This window comes from Echeneis naucrates, chromosome 15 (genome assembly GCF_900963305.1).
Source record: "Echeneis naucrates chromosome 15, fEcheNa1.1, whole genome shotgun sequence".
Classification (NCBI taxonomy): domain Eukaryota; kingdom Metazoa; phylum Chordata; class Actinopteri; order Carangiformes; family Echeneidae; genus Echeneis; species Echeneis naucrates.
The window spans coordinates 18,794,356-18,811,356 of NC_042525.1; the positions used below are offsets into that span (position 1 = coordinate 18,794,356).

At 41.4% G+C, this 17,001-nt stretch overlaps 1 protein-coding gene across 2 annotated transcripts in view; it reads left to right on the forward strand.

Moving 5' to 3' along the window:
* The window catches only part of LOC115055219 (GDNF family receptor alpha-1-like), a 96,330-nt gene that overhangs the window by 8,446 nt on the left and 70,883 nt on the right, over positions 1-17,001 (forward strand). Inside the window, exon 4 of one of the 2 annotated variants that reach the window (XM_029520833.1) lies at positions 5,758-5,913. The exons of the other annotated variant lie outside the window; for it this stretch is intronic. Coding sequence (XP_029376693.1) covers positions 5,758-5,913 — 156 coding nt within the window. The remainder of the gene's footprint in view (positions 1-5,757; positions 5,914-17,001) is intronic. 2 annotated transcript variants of the gene reach the window in all.

Genomic DNA, 17,001 nt, shown 5'->3' on the forward strand with positions numbered 1-17,001 from the left:
CCTCACCTTGCATTTGAAGGACAACTCCAACTAACTTCTTTTTATTTTTATTTTTTTACAGACAGCTATGCTACAATCAGAAACTGTGTTCCCTGGCTTGTAATGAATTTTCCTCCTCATGGCTGTGTATTGATGTCTGTTTTGCTTAAACTCTCTCCTTAAGCTCTGTCCTCCTGCTATTTGGCTGCTGCTGCATCTCTCTGGATATCACCCACTCACAATTCCATAAGCCCCAATACGCCAAAGCTCAATGTGTCTGTGTCTGTTCCATGTGTCAAGACTTCAAACACGTCTTGTCCTCCTCCCTCCCACCACTGAATTCAACTTTCACAGTAATATGTACATATATTCACTTGTTGCGAGTATGAAAACATCTGTGCGAACGTGGCCCCATCCGTCAAGCCAAGGCAAGTTCTTTCCGATACATCTGTGCTGACATGCAGGCTTGAGAGGCTGTCAGCACCACTCAACCATTGGCTGCAGAGGAAGTCACTCTCATCATGAGCTGCCAGTGCTCAGAGATAAGCGTGTCTGCTGCTATCTCCTTCCCCTCCTATGTTTGTGTGTACGTCTGCGTGTGTGCATTTGTTCATGTGAATGCGGGATTGAGTCAGCGAGCGAACGCAGAAGATTGCAGAGGTAGAAACATCATTCACCGTGCTGTATCTTTTGGAGAGACTTTCCTGGCTGGTCTCTTAACTTTTTTCTTCTGCCTTTATATATCCAGAGTTGGTTGACTGAGCATACTTCTTCTTTTCTGTCATTTCATGGCTTCAGTTATTTGGTCAGATGTATTTGTTGCAGATATAAACCCCACCTACACATTTTACTCCCAAGCAGATTTTGTGCTTATCTTACTAAGGTTGATTTCGGAGTGAGTATAACTTAACTGTTCACATTATCAGAAGGGTCGGAAGTGACTGGAGTAGAGCGAAAGCTGTCAAATATGACAAATCTGTTCTTCTAGAAATAAGAAGTGCAAATGATCACGTCATGAGTTTCCTGGTTGTGTTTAGTTTTTTTGGCATCACAGTCATGCCCTCATCAGTGTACCCTTTAGCATCATTTCCCAGAAAACTACTCTTTCATCTCACTAAGCGAAATGATTCAATTACCTGAAGCTCATTTCATTGAAGCTTCATCATTAAAACCCATGGTTTTTTTCTGCATGTCAGTCACAGACAAGATGTGCTGTTCTACCAGTCTGACTCACAGCAACATTAATGTTGAATTTAAATTGGATGCTTTTCCAGACAGTTTTATCCAGATAGCTTTGCTCTTTCATACATTTTGTGATATGCAAATTCATTATTCTTCACTTCTGCCTGTGAACTTAGACACAAAACATCAACTTATTTTAACATTAGCTGTCAGGTGGCATGTCCACGCAACTGAAAAGCATTTTAGCAACATTTTTCATGTATTAGCCTTTGACAAAACAAATCCTTCCTATTCATTCAATCTGTCAATCCACAGCTCATATTTCACTCATGGTATTTCCTCTAAAACATGACCCAGAGGACTTTTTTATGACTCAAGTCTATTTTTGTACATTTTACATATATTAAAAAAATGACTGTGTAAAGAATTTTGAATCCTGCCAAAACGCAGGTGGCCGACACTCAATGTAGTGCCTCAGCAGAGTGAGCACTAATGTGCTGCTGCATCCAGGACAGAAATACAGAAATGCATCAACCCAACACAATATCTGAAAAAGGTCTTCCGTGAACAAGCTAAACATGGTTAAAGGATATTATCTTATTATTAAATAGATAATTATTTGAATATTTGCATAATAATCTTAAATCTTGAATACAGTTGAGTCATGATAAACCTTCTTCTATATGTGTCGCACTTTGTTTTCAGTTGCTTCTTTCAGTTAATTCTTCTTTGCCTGCAGTAAGGGCAGCTAAGTTGCCTTTGAGTGTTGTCTTTTTTGACCGCATTTTACTCCCTCCCTCCATTCTTCTGTTGTCCAAGTCCACAACTACTGTTGGTCATATCCCCTGTAGATTTCACCCTCCTATCCCCTGAGCAGGGGTTTGTTATCTTAATGACTCCCAAATCCACTGCCGACATCCCTGTCCCAGTGCCTTGTCTCGTATGGAGCCTAATCAATACAGGGCTGTGTTAGATTTGGAACTTGAAGCTGTGTCTACAAGAATCTATTGATTTCCCTCTTCTTACTCTGTTCCCTTCTTCTTTTTCGTGCAAGCTCTTCCGTTCAGGCTTGGATCAAAAGATTTTATCCTTTAGCAAGATTTGAGGTGTACAGTTCCAGGCTGAAGGCCACTCCTGTGTCCTGAGAGAAGGACACAGCCTGTTGGGGATTTGTGTTTTCACTGCCCTTGTCTCACATCTGTACAGCTGATTTCCAGCATAGAACGTGGAGTAATGTGAACTATCCAGAGATTGTAAGTGATGTATGAAGAATATTGTTCGGTAAATTTAAAGCGCTTGACATTCTTTGGGAGAATATTCTAATCCATTGTGGAAGAAAAAATATTCTGAATCAGTGGTAGCTGTCATCTTTCATTGTAAAACTGTACTGTATTATTCAGCAGGGAGTGAACCTAGATCAGATTTAATCTGCATCCTTAAACCAACTACCAAAGAACACTTTTATATCCCATGTCTCACTGTTTTACTATTTGCTCATATATCTCCTCATTCCAAGAAAAAAAATTATCCTTCTCATTATACTTACATGTCAGCTGGCCATTTAATACACCACAGTGTTTCAAAAATGACTGATCCAGCTGTGGGCCATTGGTAGAATTATTCTAACAGCAGCCATATAATCAGGTTGCCAGTCTAATCATTGGCCAGCACTCCATTGGCCAAGGAAAGCATTTATTTAAAGGTGACCAGATTTGAGTCCCTCTGAGCGGTCTTTGATTGGATGTGAAGTGGAGGGGGTTATTCATCATTGTTAATAAATCCAGTTGACAGCTTAAATCAACGGGAGTGAACATGTGCCAGGTCTGCCTCCCACTGCTGCTTTATACTGCATGCAAATATGGACAATTAACTTTTCACATACACAGTTGCAGACCCTCGCACAGGCAGTTATACATGGATATGTGCACACAAGCAGTTTGGAAATCACAGGCAAATATTGGAGAGCAGAAATAATATGTAGTGTAGTATTGTATATTTAAATTCCTCTCAAAATACTGTATGCTGTATATATAAATCTTCTTGCTTTTGTGCAAAAACACAGCAAAAACCCTTTTCAAACCCAGTTTTACCCCAAAAAGTCCATGTGTCCATGTGGTCTTTGACGATAGATCCAGTCTAGGTTCTATATTACTACAGTGAAAGTATCAAAGGTCTGACTTGACAGAGAAATGTTCACAACTTAAAACCAGCTATCAGGACTTCTGGGACGCTGCCCTCAGCCATACCACATACCCCACCTACTTGGAACCATCATCCAAACTTGAAGGATTTGGTCCGTCTGAGTGTTTACCCGAAATCTGCTATATTTTTATTTGATCACTCAGAAAGCAGCCTTCCACAGGAGAGAATCACATCCTCCCTTCTGGCTGGCTCGCAGACCTGTTCTTAACTATTGTATCTACATTAAACAAAGTTATTCACTTTTCCCCAAGCACAGCCCAGTTTCTAGACCTCTGAGCATATTTTGACCTGCTAATCCCCAGAGACGTTCTTTTAAACCTACATCAGCTTGTTTGCACACTTGATTAACCTTCTCATATCTGTTTAAATGTGGCTAATAACCACATTGGAATCAACAATGAGGAGAGGATTTTTTTAGTATGGCGTTGTTACTTTCAACATGTCATAATAACGTTGTGTTTTGCTCAGCTGGATGAGACCGCGGCTGACCAGTGGCAGGTGCATCAGAGCAGCAGCTTTGTGCTAAACTGCTGCTCTAAGCCCTCAACTGCACACAGTCAACCCACAGGATTAACTTCCCTCCGCTCCAAATGTCAGGGCTTTTGTCATGTCTTAATAGAATTTCATACTCTATCAAAGCAAACCGGACTGTACTGAGCTGTACTCTGTCTTTCTTCCACACAAGTGGATTTGTAGAGTTATGTTCTTCTTCCGCTGCTAGAAAGTGTTAAAATCTCACATTCTTACTCCAACTCTCTATTAGACCTCTTTTGCCGAAGACTTGTTGTATTGTAGATATTGTGTAAATCCAAAAAAAGACACATTTCAATGTCAGGCTTGAACAGGGATAGTATTAACAGCAGCATTGGTTTTTGTATTTACTTCTTTTTACCTCCTTATAGATCCAAGTCTTGATTATGTAACAATGTAATTGTTGGATTTATGCTTAGTACATTGTAACTTCCATTGTAAACGGTTACTGATGCATGAAAATGTGGTTAAAGAGAGTGTGATAATCAAGCAAAGCTTGCCAGTGGTCTTGGTTCTTATGTTTTTGGGAAACGACCTCTTTTCCTGTCCCTCGGGATTTTTTTTTTTTTTTTTTGCAGGAATCAAGTGCTTCTTAGTGGCACCATAGCAATGTAAATTTCCTTTTCCAGCCTAACATCCTTTGAAGGTCCTAACTGGTCGATTGGAATTTACACTCTGTCCTGTGTAAGGATGTTTGTCAATAGCCACTGTGCGTCCAATTAAAGCAGTGTCTCTGATGAACAAACTCTTTTCTGGAGGATAATAGCTTCATCGCCCTCTCTCTTTCTTGCTCTCACTTTCACACTCTTTCTCTTCTCCATTTGTGTCTGATCACAGAACAGCAGCATCCCTGAAAAGCAAGCGCAGCCCTTCACACACATGTACAAATACAGTACACCAACAACAAGCATGCATCCACACACACTCACTCATGCAAACACACACATACACGCACATGCAAGACTGCATGCATCCCTGGCACCCACAGACACACACACACACACACACTCACACACACTCACAGCATCCAGCTGAGTGCTTGCTCTGTGCCAGTCTTTGCTCTCAGAGATGTTAAATGAGGGCATTGATACATACATTTGCATTTGTTTCATCCACAGCCGTCCGCCAAACTAAAAATCTATAACTGCGTGCCCCCCATTTGCCAGGCAGCTTCAGATGCTTCTATTCTGGGCTTGTTTCATGTGAGTCGAGTATGATGTTCGATCGATGCGGTTGTGTGTAGACTCTCTTCACACATAAGTGGGCTGAGTAGCGATCCCTCACCACACCAAATGTGCAGTTTGTCAATGGGTAATCCATGGAAACACTGCCCAAACTGGTCTTAGCACCTGTGCTTTTTATTCGTACTTCCAGCTCTCACACACACAGTTGTGTTTGAGCTAAAGGGAACATACAGAAAAGAGCAGCGGTATGAAACAATGTCAGTGGTGGAGCTCATGCTGATCTGCCAAGCAGGACATCTGGACCATTTGTTACTTTCTGATTGTCATCTGTCTGCTGCAGATAAGAACTATACTTCAGCGATATAACAGACAACAGCTCCTCTTTCCTGGTCTCTTCTGTTGCATCCTGAACTGATCCAACACTTCCTCCTTTTAATAAACTCATTAGAAACCCTACTCCTGTGTGTTCCTGCCTTTACCTTTGTCCAACCTGGAAAACACCCAGTATGTGACGTTTTGCCCTTCAGCTGAATGATCTGACGGCTGTCTTTCCGGTTCTTGTTTTACCCCTCCTCCTTTTGACCTATGATCATGTGGAGTCTTGCCCTCCCTGTGAACCTTTGTGAACCCCCGATGATCCCTGATGGCTGTGGTGCTGAATGAAGCGCATCTCTTACAGAGAGTGGGGAACCTTGGAGCGGATCGGCAACTTCAGCTCCAGGCAGAGGGGTTGCCCAGGGTCGAGCGCCTGCTCTGGGCAGAGGGAGCCCCTCCTTTACTGAACTTCAGGATCCCAGTAGGAACAGGAGAGCTCATCCCAATTGGGCCATACTGGGTAATGAGTTTTGTGTCCATGTATTGAATCTTGGATGTTCTCTTTACATAAAGTCGAACATGTTCCAGGTCTTCACATTTCTCTTCCTTTACTTTCTCTTAATTCCCTAACAGCAGGTTGATGCTGATCTTATGACATCACAATTATCTGAATTTTTGTCTTTATAGACTTTCAACTTCTTGCTTTGTGGTTCATCAAAAATCATCTCTTTATACAGTACCGACGAACCTACATGTTTTAGGCTGTTTACTGCAGCTGGTTTAGATTACATCTGCACAGACTGCACCACATCTGAACTGCAGCAAAACTAAAAGTGTTAACTTTTAGATTTGTAGTTCACAGTATGTCCATTTAGTTTATGGGGTTTGAAATAATGGTGCAATAGTTTGAGACTAGTTTAGCACATCTGCTCTAAAGGTGCTTGTGGCTGAGATTACTACAACTGTAAAGTTCACACTGACTTGGTATCAGATTAAGCTAGTTATAGGTTTTGCGTTCCTGTGGGACACATCTGAGAGAGGTGTCAGTGGGATGGCCTGCCTGTCCATTTGTCTGCTTAGTCAGCTGTTTCAGGGAGGGCTGACATGTCCTTCTGAAGGCTTTCTATAGCAGATGCTCTTTTGAAAAACCCTGGAGAAGATATGGTGGAATGCAGTGGGAAGGCAGAGAGAGACAGAAGAGAGGGGGTGAAATGGAAGAAGAAGAGGATATGTCATATTTTGATATTCCCCCTGTGGCATTTTGGCTTATGAATTTCCATTTTAGAGGGCAGTCAATGTCTGTGACTGCTACATTAGTTTTATGGCCAAAAACAGCTTATTGCTGGCTGTGATTGGGCACAGGAAATATTTCACAGCCTGCTGAAAAGTTAACTTGCTTGTGCTTTTGCGTTAATTTGTTCATCAGTTTACAATTGCATAATTTCAGTTTCTGTGTACATAGCCAGCCAGTGTGTGCACGCGCACACACACACACACACACACACACACACAGGCAAGTTGTATTCCGGTAGAGTCTTCAGAGCTGCAAAGATGTGACTGTCCCGTAAAAAACGAGCTAACAGGTTGTCTGTCAGCTGGTTATTATAGTGTTGTAGTCTATAGAGCATTGAAGTCCAAGTCTGGAGGAGGTTGGAATTTATCAAAACACAGGATTATGATACAGGAGATTGGTGATTGAGCTTCTGTGAAAATTTGATGATGACGTTGTTTGTAACCATGACAACAAAGATAGTGTCGCAGGGTTTCATTTCAAACTGCTCAAAAAACTGGGAAAACACAGGCGTAGTCGGAAAAGTAGGTTGATGGTGTAATTTATTATGCCAACCTCCCAAAGTGCAAAACAGTGATATTTACAAAAGTGTGGAAACAAAAAGGGGACAAACACGATATTGACAAAACTGATGTCAAACAACTCAAAAATACCTCTCACAGGGGGGAGTGAAAAAAACAAAACAAAACAAAACAAGCAAACCAGTACACAGGCTAGCGATCCAACAGACGTTACCTTCTCTGTAACAAAGATCAGACTGATATCCAAAAAAATGAATCAGAACATTTTCTGAACATATACATTATTTAAATAATTCTAAACATCAAATAGATGTAAAAAAAATTATTCACATTAACATGGATGTTCCCCTTTTTACCTACATAAGGCATTTACATCAAAGTTCATTTTAAGCAAGTCACATGGGCATGCGCAACAGACTATTTAACAGAGCAGAAGGTTACCCTGTTTTGCCAACCAAACCCAAACGGTGGGAGACAGCAGGATGACAGTGCAACAAACTTTCACAGGGTGAGTGCTATAATGACGGTGTGAGCGTATGCATGAATAGAGGTAGAACTACCAAGTGCGCACCCTTGGTTGCGCTAAGAAAATGGGAAAGGGAAGAGGGATGACGGAGGAGGAGAGTGTGAATGTAGTGGCAGCTGGGAAGCGTGTGTGTGCACTTGCCATCGTCATAGTAGGAGCCGCTCTGTCACAGATAGCCAAATATCAAGGAAGTACTTATTGTAAGCCAAACCGCCATCTTTTTCGCAAACCTAACGAAATAATACAAGTTTATAAACCTAAGGAAATTCCCCCACACTCCTATAGGTTCAGGTTAGTAGAAGTTAGCAAAGATATTAGGGTTTCTCAAGTACAAATGTATAGGCACAGATAAACACAATCACACACATACACACACACATTCTGTGTATATATGTACATATCATTTATATCTATGCATATATAATGGAACAACATGTTTGCAAACAACTGACTAAAGAAGTAAACCTAAAAATGCAGTTTCACTGGCAACCACACACGTTTTTTCTGCTGCAAGTCTTGTGGAAGGGAGGATTACACTAACAATGCTGTGAGGTTGAATCATGCGACTGCTGTGTGTTCTGACATCTGAGCATCTGAGCAACATCAGAGGGGCAGAATGCGTGGTCTCTTGATTTCATTAGGAACATTTCCATACACCTGCTTTTAATGCACATTTTCACTTTGGGAAGTAAACACTTGAATGGAAATGAGGGTAAAAGTTGGTTTTGTCGCGGAAGAAAGGATGTGATAGAGGGTAATGGAATTTTTAAATAAACAGTACCGGTTTCTACTTTTTTACTGTTTATTTTACTTTTACTTCTCTTTACCTTTATTGTTACATACTCCCACTGTGCAAAAAAAAAAAAAAATATATATATATATATATATATGAATAAAATAGCAACAGCTGAGAGCCCAGGGCTGTCTGATACTGTTGCTCTTTTATTCAGATTTTTTTTCTCATACCTCAGTTTGAGCTTGGAAAATAACCTTTGTTATATAAAAATAAGACATTGTAGGTGAAAAGCTGCAATGAAATACCATCGTGCACCAAAATGAAATCTTGTTTACTTTGCCACTGGTCATGCTGATATGAAAATATGCTCCAAAAAGAAAACACAACATCATGTATGTGTAGATAATGTATTTGTTTTCTTTCTCTTTTTTTCCTTTGAAGTTGGTGCTTGACTTATAAAGGTCAGCGTATATTTAGGATGATAAATGTAGATGTGTGCTCCCTCACTGTGTAGTGCAGCTGGAGTATTTTGTGATGATCAATGATGCTTCATCCCTCTCTTTATATACTTTTATTTTGACAGACTGTCTCAGGGAGACATTTCTGGAAAGGTTGAGATGTCACTGCCACTCTCTGCTTGTCACGCCTAAATGTTCCTGCTAGAGTCTGGGGTGTGTGTGTGTGTGAGTGTGCATGGGTATGTGTGTGTTTCTCAGAGAAAAAGAGAGAAAGTCTGTATTTGAGTGTGTCCTCTGGGATGCTGGTGTTCAGATTAATTAAAAACCTCAATTCCTCTGTTCTCTGACAGGAATACGGATGCTGCCCAGGGCTTAACAGTAAATACTGTTTCTCCAAAATTGTCATTTCAAAAGATTAATCGCTCCAGGTAATAATTGCTGTTTAGGGCGCCACAGTGAGGATTTGAAAATAGGAAATAAATGGACTTTATGAACTGGTCTTCACTAACATTTATGAGTATCACTTGTTTCAGCTATAAAGCATAGGTTTGATGCGTTTAAGTCAAACAGCCAGTTTCATCGCATTTTTATTTTTTTTATTTTTATTGTAATAATAGTTTTCTGACTTTTTTTCCTTGATTTAAAGGTCCCACATATATACTCTCTGGTGTTGATGCCCATCGGAAGATATAATTTTGGTTCTAAGGACCAAAAACAATTTATGTTATAGTATTTCATCTCCTCTCTCAGGCTTCTCTCTGGAGCTGGAGTTAAAACAGATAAGTCAGCCAAACAGAAGAGGGGACCTGAAGCTATCTGAGGCTGTTTTCTGAGTATATAATATTGATATAGTGGATTTCAGGTAAACAGTCACAAAAATCAAATCTTTATAAGTTGGATGATAGGTCAGTGTTCGTGGCATGGCTGAGGTCAGTGACTGTTTTGTCCCAGAAGTCCTGAAAACTGTTTTTTAAGGGTCGGTTTCTGAATACAGACTCTGAGCATTTCTTTGTGGACTGAGATCTAATCAAAGAACGCCTGGACATCTATCTTTATACCAAACTATGTAAACTCTTCCCCTGCAAACAGATTACACATCATTAAAATTTTAACTTTTTGGTAGAGTTCCGGTTGGAGTACTACAGCCAGAAACCAAGATTGACAGGGATTTTCAATTCCACAAAGACAAAATACCATGGGACTTAATTTCATAAAACAGAAAGAGCAAACGTACATGTTGCCACAGGAAAACCAGCTGGGAAAGTTACCCATGAGAGACCATCAGCTCTGCCATAAAACATCAAAGATTATGACTGAAGAAGTATTCTGATGAAAGGCACCCTGACAAACAATTCGCCTATTTTTTTTTTTTTTTATTGTAACAAAAGTAACAATTAAATTGTTTAACTTAACCAATTTTTTCTCTGAATTTCACTCATAGAGAGCAGCTTTGTGTCACAGAGAAATCAGACCTGCTGGAGAACAGCTTCACTCTGGGCTTTTTGTTTTTCGGGCAGGTTTTTTTCCAAATTGTCTCTCAAGCCAAGAATATATCAGCTTTTCAATGAAGGATGTGAAACATTTTCTTTTGTAAGAAAACACTTCAGAAAAAGTGGTTTAGTTCTGCAGTTCTGAGGCTGACAGTTTAAGAGAACAGAATGCAAGAGAAAAAAGGGTTAGGGCTTGAAGCCGTGGTTGTATTTTTTGTGACAGTAGTAGTAGTAGTAGTAATCAATGTAGGGTCGTACGTTGCTGCAATTAATAACTCTGAAGAGGGAATGTTATTTTATGCATAATACACCAAGGTAATGTTTTTATCGTGATGCCTAGTCTTTGAACTGGAGATGGGTAATAACTTCAATTTTGGAATATACACTATACAGTAATACAGCAATACCTCCCACGAAATTGATGTTTTCAATCAAGAGATTTATTTGTTTTTATTGTATTTTGTTATTTTCTATTTGGGAGTTTGGTCCAGTCTGTCCTGCTGTTAAATATGACTGTCATTTGACAGTTTTGTGACAAAGCACCTGAAACATAAAAATACTATAATTAAGGAAAATGTCCAAATGATATAACGTCTCCAAGCATTTCAAAATAAAACCTAATAATACTGATAGTTCAGAATTTTGGCATTTCAACACTAAAGATATGTACAGATCAAGATATGTTGTCTTCACTCTAAATCTACATTTCCGAAATTCTTAGTTTACCCTATTTTTCCACATTGATCTTGCTCTTGGCAGCGTAGTCAGTTTTTAGGCGGCAAATAATAAATGCAGGGACAGAAAGCAGGTCTTTGTGCCCATGTGACAGTCGTCTGTAACCACGCTTTTATCAGGTCACCCCTTCTAGAAAATTGAAACCTCTTTCAGCTGGTATCAGTGTATTATACTCTGAATTGGGGATGTTGAAGTCAGATTTTAGCTATGATGCATTTTCCATGATAATAGTAATTCTTTACCAAACAGATGTCACATTTGTTTTCAGTGGTTGAACTTAAAAGTGCAGTTCAAGGAGACACATTGTCAGATCAGCTCCAACTACAGTTGCCACAACGACGATTCTCTCTACCAGCTAGAACACGCTGTCTTGGTCTCATAGCTTCATTAAGCTCAGCAGATTTGGCACTGGCCCAGGGTCTTTGGGATAAGCCTTTATCATAAAATGAGCAAGACAAAAATCTCTTAATGAGTCATGACTTTCTGAGAAAGCACTTATTCTAAATCAGCATTCTTAGTCTGAGGGGCTTATGTGGGCCCACACCCAGAGCTTTTACACTTTCATTTCTTTTCTGGAGAATTTGCACAATTCTTAAAGCATTTTATGTGAAATACTGATGATTCAATAGAAACAGAGATGAGAGGCCAATATATTATTTAGATCTGTAACAGTTTAAATAAGCATTTTCAGAGAAAACTGATGCACCCCATAAAGTGTTGCCTAACCTGCATGAAACGAGCATGAAGTCAGAGATCCATTAATGAAAAAAACACACATACACAGAGTTGTTAAAATATTTAACACAAAGGTCCCCGACTATCATTCACACAGTGACAATATATAATTTCCTGGTGTGAAGCATGCAGGGTGGGTCACTGGTAGAGTCATAACGCCCAAAGTCATTCAATTACAGTGAAGTAGTTAGTACATAATTCATGAGAGTGACATATGTATTTCAACTGAGGAGGCACCACAGGTTTACATCAAACTGTCTGACGACACCTACTGTAGACTGGGTGATTTCGATAATATCCATGATGTCATAATTCTCTTAAAAAGCAAACTGGGTGATTCTTCACTTTTAGGTCTGTAATTTCCTGTTAAGAATTCTGTTCCTGGGTCAAAATGACTGAGGATGATGAGGATGCTAAACCCAAGAAAATGCGAATTTTGTGCTTATACCCACTTTTTCCTTTGGGAAGATATACGTGAATGTGGCCCTGACTATTTCTTCCTCTGATTTTTTTTTTTTTTTTTTTCTGTCAGTTCTTTTCATAGTAATTATAGGAAACCATAGAATAAAAAAGAGAAACCCAAAGCATTAAAGTCTAAAAAAAAAAAAATCATTGTAGCTGATATATCTGATCTTCTGCCGCTTTTCCATATCTGGGTTGCCAATCGCAGCCAATGTTCTGGGTGAGGGTGGGGTACACCCTGGACAGGTCACCAGTCCATCACAGGGCCAACAGACAAACAACCATTCACGCTCAAACCTCAATTTGGAGTCACCAGTTAACCCAAACATTATGTCTTTGGAGGGTGGGAGAACGTGCAAACTCCACACAGAAAGGCCTAAGCCGGGAACCGAATACACAACCTTTTTATTGTAGGACAGCACTAACCACTATGCTGCCGTGATGCCCAGAAATAGTAACAATTATTCATAATTAACTCTTTAACATTAACATATTACATAAACATTATTGATAAAGAGTGCTTACATTAGGTGTGGTGAACAAATTGTGTATGAGGCAGATTTTGAATATGATAGAAAACTGTAACAGTGACATTAATCACATACATGTCAGTTATGTATGTGAATATCTAGTTTTTGATATCTGTAAAAATTATATTGCCCTTTAATCTAGTCAATGTGGACCTGAGTTCCCAGCCTCAAGCGAAAAAAGCCATTCAATTAGAATAGGGCAAAGTTAAGTTGATGTGGAAATTAAAGAGCAATAATGGTGCAGCATCCAGAGCTGCAGGTGGAGAAAGAAGACAAAAAAAAAACAAAACTGTTAAATAATACATATTTAAAGAGGTTAAACAAACCAACAAACCCAGACACTTCATTAGGCAAATCTACAAAACAAGGCAGGGTCAATAATATGACTTTATAATTTTCTATTTACTCAAGACTCACTTGTGTTGCTCACTTACCTCCTCCTGTTTTATTTGTTGAAGCAGAGCGCCACAGCTCACTAAGTGTAGCATGAGCCCGAAAGGACACTGTGGCAGTCGACCCACCGGGCAAGGAGTGAGATACCCACCTATATCCCCCACAGGTTACTGGCACCGACACAAAAAAATCCCAAAGAATGTCACACTGAGTGTTTGCATGTTTGCCTTTACTTTCAGAGTTACACGCTCGTGCACAGCACACGCATCCTAAAAGACATGATAATTACAGAGAGCATTCCACAAGGGCTTGAAATAATATATAGAAAGAGCCCCATATGAATCAGAGCTGGCATACAGCGCCACCTTAAGAGGATGTTAGCGATATGTGTGCACACGTGTCGGTGCTGCTGTTACTCATAGATTGAGACAGACACGATGTGAGTGAATCTGAGGTTAAAGAAGGCAGTGAACAGTGAAGCTGGCTGACCCAGGGTCAAATCACTTCAGGATGTGACGACAGCTTGAGTGACTATGATGTGTCGGACACATCAAAAAAAAAAAAGAATGATTAAAACGCTGATTTGCTTTGATGGAGATTCAGATGAAGATAGAGCCAGACACAGGCCAAGAATGGAGGATAGAAGAGCGGCAGATGCCTGCTGTCCCTGTTGTGTCTCTCTTTGTGTCTGTGTCCATCGTGTGATAGCACTGCTGTGACTGCTCACGACTTGTACTTCATCCATTATTCACAGAAAGGGGGACTTATCACCACCTGGCCAGAGGGACAGAGAGGTGAGAGGGACATAATGTGCAGTTGGACCAGCAAGAGGACAGATGCACTAATGTGCACAGTGTGTGTGTGTGCGTGTGTGTGTGTGCATCCTGCTGAGAGCCAGGTGTCCTAATGTTGTGATTCACAGTACTCTGCTGTTTGGCCTGTGGATCATATCTGTTTAAATCGCACACAGGAAACACAAGAACAATGTTGCCTCTGCTCCATTTTCTGAATGGAAAAATGAGCGGGAGTGTTGCCCTCCCACTGCTCCCAGTATGCAGTGATTGTGGACAGGTTGGTGTAGCACTGGAGAGTTGTTTTCACTCTGCACGTAACGATCCTGAGGACAAGCTGAGGGGCGACTTGGCTAAAGAGTGAGAAGTTTTTGGCGGTAAGTCGTGACACTTGTGTAATTACTGAACGGTGCCTGTGTATGCTGCAAGAATTACACACCACTGCTACCATGGTAAAATCATATTGTATTGCCACTGTCAGAGAGGAAAGCTGTCCCACCAAAACATTCTGGTGAAACAATCATCATATAATGAGCTGTAAGACTTCACTTTCATGTAAATAAGGTCACAATCAAAGCCTCGTTCCTGTGGCCCATTGATCTGGACATTATCAATAGTGAACTGGATAATACCTCAACACACAGAGATGGTGCAGATCTGTTCAACTGATACTAGGCAGAGAGACAGCACCTCACCTGCACTGGCTGCCAGTGAGCATGTTTTTATGGCTTCCCCTGCCCCTTTTCCACCCCGAGATCTCTTACATCCCCAGACCAGCTTCCTCTAATGGTTCCCTGGCCAAGGCTACAGTAAGGGGAAAGGTTACAGATTATAGAGTAGGATCTTAGCGCCTTTCATGTGAATTCAGTTCAGCCTTCACCTCAACAGATGTGTCTTTAAACAGAAGGAGCTCCGGGCGTTTAAAATGGCAACACAGATAAATAACTAAAATCAATTATTTCACCTCATTTTTCCAGAGATGACAATGCAGAATCCCTCAATGAACAATGGTTGAAATGTAACGTATGTGATATCATGCAAAAGACCCAAACTATAATCTGATACAGTATCTGTCATGTCCCGCCCCATGATGGACCCTTAGAAAGGCTCCATCTGGTCTTTAATCAGCTACGCATGGACCTCCTCTTTGAAACCATGACTGCCCAAATCCCATTCAGGTCACTGCTGCTTGCCTTCATAGTGACTGTACCCATTTACTTCAGCTCCTTCTCCACCTGTGTTTCTCTTGGGAGTGTCATCCTGCTCTGCCCTGGCAACTCACAGGACCACCTCTGAGCTTCCCTGACAGTGGAACAAATTACCATGTGGTATCAAGGCGGGGCTGTACCTCTATTTTCAAGAATCTCTTGAAGACACATCTCCTTGAGCAACAGTCCTCTGACATCCTGTTAAAACACAGTATTTGTATTACTATTATATACTATACTATTATATATTACTATTACATACCTGTGCCTCTGTGCAGGCAAATGTAGCCTTTACCGTCAAACGGCAAGTTTCCAGTTTGCTCCTTTTTTTTTCTTTTTTCAAACATTGCTCGAGGAGCGACGCAAAATTTTTGGCATGGGTTCCTCCAGACCAGAGACTGCTTGGGAACTCCTGGGGTTGTGGCAGGGTGACCACACCATGGCAGATTTTTCTATAGACCTCCGCACCAAAGCCAACCTCCGCAGGTGGAATTCTACTGCCCAGATGGAGACTTCTTCTTCTGTGGTCACGACAACTACGTCAAGAATGAGCTGGTTTCCTATGGTGTCCCTTAGACACTGGATGAAGTCCTCAAGCTTGCCACCGCCATATCATCCTTCGCATCCAGGTTTGTTGATGGGAGAGATGTCAGGGCTCCATTCATCACCAGCCCACCATCCAGTCCAGGGGGGGTGCAAGCTGCCCAACTCCTACGCCAGGACACTAGCCAGGGAAACCTGAACTGATGCAGTTAGGCTGCACTTTCCTATCACCAGAGGAAATACAAACAAAACAACCACTGCATAGACTGTGTGGGAGTTGGCCACTTCAAGTTCAGCTGTCCAGCAAAAGCCAAGGCTCCCCAGTAGTCTGGAGAATACTACTGAGCCCTACCGCCATGCAAATCAGAGACCTCTGCTACAAGTCCAGTTGCTCCTTCCTGGTTTGTCTTTATCCTGATGCCTGCATCATGGCATCATGCTTGGCGGGCTGGTTCAGCAGCTGGGGCTCAAGTGACTTCCTCTGTCCAATCTGGTTCCTGCTCAAGCGGTTGATGGGTGTTGTCACACACCAGACCTGTCATAGTCCACCTCTTGAATTTCCTCTCTACCTGCCTACCTCTCCTAATCAAGTTCATTGGACTCTCCTGTTCCTCCTAGCTGACTGTAGTCACCCAGCCGCCACACTCACTCTCTGCCAGATTGTCGTTGCATCATTCACAACTCTCCAGCACTCACCTCCAAGTTGGATCTCCTGGCACTTGACCTGCCTTCTGCCCCTGACTACATCTCCTTGTCTCTGCCGTGGTAACCTGACCTGCTTTCTGTCTTTGGACTTAGCATCTACCCACTCCGTGTCTGCCTGCAACCTGCCTGGACTCCTGCTCCATTCATAATTTGGACTGTACTCGCCGACCAGGCTTCCTGATTGTTGTCTGTTTGGACTCCTGAACATTGTCAATAAAGTTCTTTACTGTTCCGGTCTGGGTTTGTGCTGTTCTTGGGTCCGCTCTCACACCTGTTACAAGACCACCCTGGTTCCCATGGTCCTGTCTGGCAATAACCATGAGAAGCTCCACATTCTGAACACCCCGTCTCAGCCCCACATCATGGGGTTCTCCTGGCTCTGTCAAAACAAACCCAGCATCAACTGGGAGACCAGGTCCATCTATGAGTGGGGTCCTTCCTGTCACCTCCACTGCCTGAAGTAAGCCTACTTGCCACTCCACTC